The sequence below is a fragment of the Phyllobates terribilis genome, unplaced genomic scaffold (assembly GCF_046119375.1).
Source record: "Phyllobates terribilis strain yellow unplaced genomic scaffold, ASM4611937v1 Scaffold_5518__1_contigs__length_51083, whole genome shotgun sequence".
NCBI classification, from domain to species: domain Eukaryota; kingdom Metazoa; phylum Chordata; class Amphibia; order Anura; family Dendrobatidae; genus Phyllobates; species Phyllobates terribilis.
In genome coordinates, this window is record NW_027368265.1 from 33981 (window position 1) to 40287 (window position 6307).

The window sequence follows — 6307 nt, forward strand, 5'->3', positions numbered from 1 at the left end:
CTTTTTGTTGTGATAAGGATGGTATACCATATTTACATTTCGATACTGATTAGATATACGTCACTTATATTTATACCAACATCTAATATGATATACTATTAGGGTCTGTTTGGTATTGATATCTAGATATCAGGTATGGGGATGAGATATCAGTCATACTCATACCTATATTTGGTATAATCAGTATATCAATATCAACCTGATATATGATATTTGGTATGTGAATATATATATCAGGTATGAGTATCAAAATGATATTAAAGTGTGCTTTTGATATCTCTCCAAAAATGAGTATATCAAATATATCCATACCCATATCCGATATCTCATACCAATACCCGATACCTCATACTTATATCTTGATACTCATACCTTATATCTAGATATTAATACTAATGCTTGGTATTTGGTAGGATTGTATATGAATATAAGTCATACTCACACCCTTATTTGATTTATCGGATATCGATATCAAACTAATATTTGATATTTTGTAGGATTGTATGAATATAAGCTTATGAAAATGATATCTTTTTCAAGATTTAAAGTGTCATTTTGATCTCCTTACGAATTAGTAAATCAAAGATATCATTCATACCACACCTAAGACCTTAATACTTATATTTCGATATCCGTATTGATATCTCATCTTTAATATCAATATCAAATGAGACTGCAAGACAATTATTTTTTGTCCACAATTATTTAGGTCGAATCTAGGGTACTTTTCTCAAAAGATAAATTTCAACGTCAACTACCCAAATCCTAATTGCACTCTCCCAAGATCACCTCTACAAAGGCATATACTACATTATAACCAAATGGACACAAATGTATAAATACCAAATTACAAGGCAAATGGGTTTTCCAAAACAAACTATAATAGGGGGCTGTACATTTCACATCCTCTACACAACTTACAGCTCTACTGATACACCCAATAAGGCTTTCCCTACACATTCAATCCTCTGCCTTCACTAACCTCTAGCTCCTTCAAGCTAATCCCCTCCTTTACAACAACAGGCCCTCCTCCACCTTCTGCATCAAAGCTAGCATGTACACCATACAACACATACACGAGCACCGCCAAACCCGAAAAGAACAAAAAACGGACATAAGACGGACCGTCGAGAGACCCGAGAAGAAATATGTTGAGGAAGATGGAAGCGGAAGGGAGCCACGGCATGAGCGGGACCCCCATATCTCCGGTTTCCGCGCCTGTGGGACCAGGCGTTGGAATAGAAGGACTATAGTGACCGCGATGAGTGCGCATAGTGCGAGGAGGATTAGGGTGGGGTTACCGTGTGGTGCGAAGCGCCAGATCAGGGCGAAGAGTGTTGAGGTGAGGGTTAATGAGGAGAGGAAGGAGAGCGTCGGGAATGGGTTGGTTGTTCCGATGATGACGTGGCGGCGGTAGATGAGGGCGTTGGATACCATGTAAAACACAAAGAGTGTACCGATTGTCACGAGGTTTAGGAGGATTTCGAAGTCCGTGAATAGTGCTATCACTGCTGTTAGAATTCCTGGAGCATTGTCATGAAAATGTGTGAGATCATACTTGGAGACAAATACAGTAAGGTCCCGTTTGGTATCATCTTCTGGTAGCTTAAATGGAAAGGAAATGAATCTAGACCAGATTTGTGTTATTGTTCATTTTTCAAATTATTAATCTTGTTATTTGTTTCATCGATATTGGGGTACGTTTCAAAAGGGGTGAAACACTCCCTTCCCCCTTCTTTCTCGCATACAAATATTTGAACCTCACTTCAACACAAAAATTATGATCATTGTTTAACCAAACAAATATCTATCGCCATTATCAAGTTTGTTTAACCATCTAAAAAGACATTTCTGAAAAATTGACAAGAGCAAAAGGGTCTTTTAACACAATTAGCCATGTTAGTATGGTATTCTACAAAAACTGACATAGAGGACTGGTTTCCTTGAAGAAAAAAAAGGGCTAAAAAGATTGATGATTTAAGTGCATCTCTGAATTTGCATCCTAATCATCTTCATTTTGAAGGCACTTATTCACTTCTGCAACATCCTATATGGCGGCTTTTTTTTACAATTGGAATAAGGATCATTATACTAGTTTTAATATTCAAGATATGTGTACATGGACCAACCTAAGGGTAAGTGCCTAAGTGGGGGAATCGAAGAGAGAACCTATGGCTATTATTCATATTTCCATAACTTGGTCCTAATACACTTTCTAACTTGTGAGATTGTTTAAGGTTAAGTATATGAGCAAAGAAAAACCACTGTCGACATAGAGAAGCAAGATCACAGTTGAGGGATTAAAAGCACCACAAGACAAATCACTACTTGAAAATAATTTCATAACTACTATGATGATAAAAAAGAAAAAGGAAATTGGATGCTGTCAATCAAGCTCATGCCTTTTTTCTCAGGGCAATTGAAGACATATCAAAATCTTCATTTATCTTGCACAGAGAACATATAAAGAGTATAAGACAAATTTAAAGTATGGGCCAGAGTTATCTCCCCAAGAGGTTGGTATCCTTCACCATAGCTATCAATTCAAGTCATGCTACTACTAGTAATCAACAGCAATCACCACTAAATGCACTATTCCTTCAAATTCAATCTTAAGCAACAATAAAACTATGACACTACCCCTTGTCAACTCATCTCCAAGTAGATATGTACAAAGGATTAACTCATGAAATCAGCCCTTTACTACCTACCTACAACAAATTAAACTCATCTAGAATGGCTGGGTCAAAAATTTGAGGGATTACTAAAGTTTGTTGAAGTTACAAAATGATCACCAAAGTTCAAAACGTTAAAAAATGATCACTAAATTATGAGAAGTGAACTTCCCTTCACAAATAATGGTCACCAAAATCTAGGTAATGACCATTTTTTCAACATAGAAGTTCACTTCTCATAGTTTAGTGACCATTTTTTAACAATTTGAACTTTGGTGACCATTTTGTAACTTCAACAAACTTTAGTGACCCCTCAAATTTTTTGACCTGAATTTAGGAATCACAAATCCCAACTAAGAAAAAATGCCTATAGCGATTGATCTGTACAGTAAATTTTTTTTAACTTCCCATGAAATTTGTACTCTTATCCTACATCTCAACTACTCACACATAGAAGATAAGCACTCCAAATCATCAATTTCCCTTTTGATGTGAAACACCAAGTAGAGATCCTATACACCATCATCAACCAAAACTGACCCACAAAATGTAAAATCAGTTAGGAGACAACTCCTGAGAGCCACAAAAAACAGTTGACAGCCAAAACTAAGGTTAGCACATAGTAGTCAGTCCCCACCGCCGCCGACCAACCGAAATACTCTCAACTGCCTAACCTACAGCTTACAATTAGAACACATAGATTAGACTGAATAATACATACTGCATAACTTGCCTATCCACTCTAAACTCATATTAAGAATCTATGATTAACATGTTGCAGAATGAAGACAGATAAAGGTTTATGAGGAAATTTACCAAGGGAAGATGGAGGAGTTGACAGGAGTAGATGTCTTGGGGTGGACCTTAGCAAACCATGGAGGGACCACGTAGGACCGTCCGATCACACACATGTATCTAGCCTGGCCAAGCATCGCCACCATCAGAGACGTCCATATTCCAAAGCTGGCCCCTGCTCCGATCACGTTAGACACCCAGCTCCATCCACTTTCGCCGCTGAACGCCGCAGAAAATGGCGCCTCAACGTCGATCTGCAAATTCGGACGAAAAGAAAAAGTCATTATCGGGCAGATGCTCTAACCAATTCTTCGGGAAATTCTTGAATTGTACCAAATCGTAGGGGAGGAGCATGCACATGGAAGCGGCCATGAGGCAGTAGAGGACAGTGACAAGAGCAACGGAGCCGGAGACGCCGATTGGAATATCCCTAGCGGTATTCTTCACTTCCTCCGACATAGTCGATACGGCGTCGTATCCAATGTAGCTCAGGTACACCATCGCGGCTCCATTGATAACTCCAGCAGCTCCGAACGGGAAGAATCCTCCCGGATTCAGATCCGGATCAGCGGGACGCGTGAAATTCCCGACATCCCCTTTACAGAACCCCATCGCTATCACGAACACGACGAACACGAGGTGCACACCAGTCAAAATTATGTTGACTACTGAACTCTCTCTCGTACTGGAAAAATTGAATTTCAAAAGAGATTGAGATTCGAAGAATAATTAGTGACTGTGAGATTTAGGGCTTTGACAGATTGAGCGTGGACCTGTAACAGATGATGAGAGTGATAATGAGGATGACAAAGACCGCGCCTACGTCGATTTCGTTGAATCCTTTTGGAAGAAAAGAAACCGTGAATCGCCATTTCTCAGTCGAGACTCCAATCGCTGTTCCAAGGTAGGCAGTGAACTCCCTGGCCACCGCAGCGTTTGAGAGCACGTAATCAATCACGAGATTCGCCCCGGTAATGAACGCGGAAAATTCGCCTAAAAAACGGGTGGTTAAAACGCGACTGAAACGGAGAAGATTAAAATAGAGTAAGAGACTAACCGAAGGTGACACGGAGGTAAGTAAAGGCGCCGCCGGCGACGGGGATATCGACGGCGAATTCAGTGTAGCAGAAAGCGGAGAGGAGAGCGCCAATTCCGGCAATGGCGTAAGAGAGGATAACGGAGGGGCCAGCGTAGAGGCGAGCAGCGCGACCGCTGGTAACAAAAACTCCGGCGCCGACCATCCCCGCCGACGCCGAGTGCGACTAGATCGTACCAGCGGAGAGATCGTTTCATGGAGGCGCCTGATCGGGATCGGACTAGGCCGGTTTCGTCGATGGCGGACGAGACGGAAGTGCTGCGCTGACGGAGGCGTTTTGGAGTATCGGAAAGTGCATGCAGGTATTGTGAGAGGCTGGAGAATGAAGAAGATGAGGTTCTGGCGGACATGGCGGCGGATAGAGTGGCGCCGCCGGTAATGTGGGGGGTTATAGAGAGAAGTGAGGAGAATGGAGCAGTGTTGTAGTGGTGGTTTTAAGGGAAGAAGGAAGGTGGGGCCAGGTTTGATAAACTTTAAACTAATAAGGGAAATTGGGATTATTATACTTAATTGCATAATCACTGCTTTGATTAGCAGTGTACTGTTCCCTCCGTCCCTATATTGGTGTCTGCTTTTACACATTTGTTTATATACGTTTTATATTATTAATATTTATTATTATGTGTTAGTATAAATTAATAATTTTTTGTATTATTAAAGTAATCATCGTCAATCAAACAAGACTATATATTAGCAAGAATTAAGAAAATAAACTTCAACCGTGAATAGTGTCAAAACAATAATGAGAACTATATTATGGGACGAAGGGAGTAGTTGATAACTAGTGTCAATCATGGTGTTTCAAATAAAAATATATATATACATAATATGAATGATAAAAACACATTTAAACTCTACTTTGATTCTATATATATAATATAAATAGTGTGAAAATATAATATCTTAACTAAAAATATAAAACTATTTTAAAATATATTAATAATAATATTATCCATTATAATTTGTGTTATACACATCGTTAATGTTAAGCTACAAAAGAAAACTGAAAAATGTAACATTATCTTAAAAATATAATTAAGATTGTTTATTATAATTTCATACATATGATTCACGATATATGCATGTTGTATTATATAACTAGCATATATCCCGTGCCATGCACGAGAATATTCTAATATATAAATTATAAATAATATTTTTATAAGAGTGTTTATGATACATGTGATATTTGATGAAGTTGTGAGAGTTGATGAGATGATAAATATTTATTAGATAAAATAGTGATACATGGTGAATAATACTACTGTAATCCAAATAATATATAAAAATGATCGACTCTAAATTTAAACGAAAATTTTATTTATGAATAAAATATTTTATTTCTCTGAAAGTTTGTTAATAAAAGATTCCACAAAAATTGGTTTTATTTTTTATATAACATAAAATATAAATTATGGCAAGTTTAAATCTTAGGGAAAAGATGTAGTTTAATGTAGTATTCATTATATATTAAAATATATGTCTATATATGTTTGATATAGTTATTAATTGAAATTAATCTAAATTTATAAAAAAAAAAACATTTAATCATTTAAGTTAATTTTTAGAAGAATCATTTGAATTTAATAATTTAAGTGATTAAGATAAAATTATCTTAGAAATGTATTCCTATAAATGTGGGAGTTTATGTATAAATATCACTTTTATAAGAGATTCTAGGAATAATATATGTTTTTAAATAGAAAATCGGTTAAAAATAAGATTTGATTAATAAAAGAAT

General features: G+C 37.0%; 1 protein-coding gene across 1 annotated transcript; it reads right to left on the reverse strand.

The window, feature by feature from the left end:
• Nucleotides 1–611: 611 nt before the first annotated feature.
• Nucleotides 612–4916, reverse strand: LOC141250276 (uncharacterized). The gene is given in 8 exon segments (XM_073669913.1): nucleotides 612–673; nucleotides 1126–1197; nucleotides 1200–1528; nucleotides 3498–3724; nucleotides 3804–4155; nucleotides 4244–4463; nucleotides 4528–4714; nucleotides 4716–4916. Coding segments are annotated over 8 exon segments (1650 nt in total).
• Nucleotides 4917–6307: the final 1391 nt, after the last annotated feature.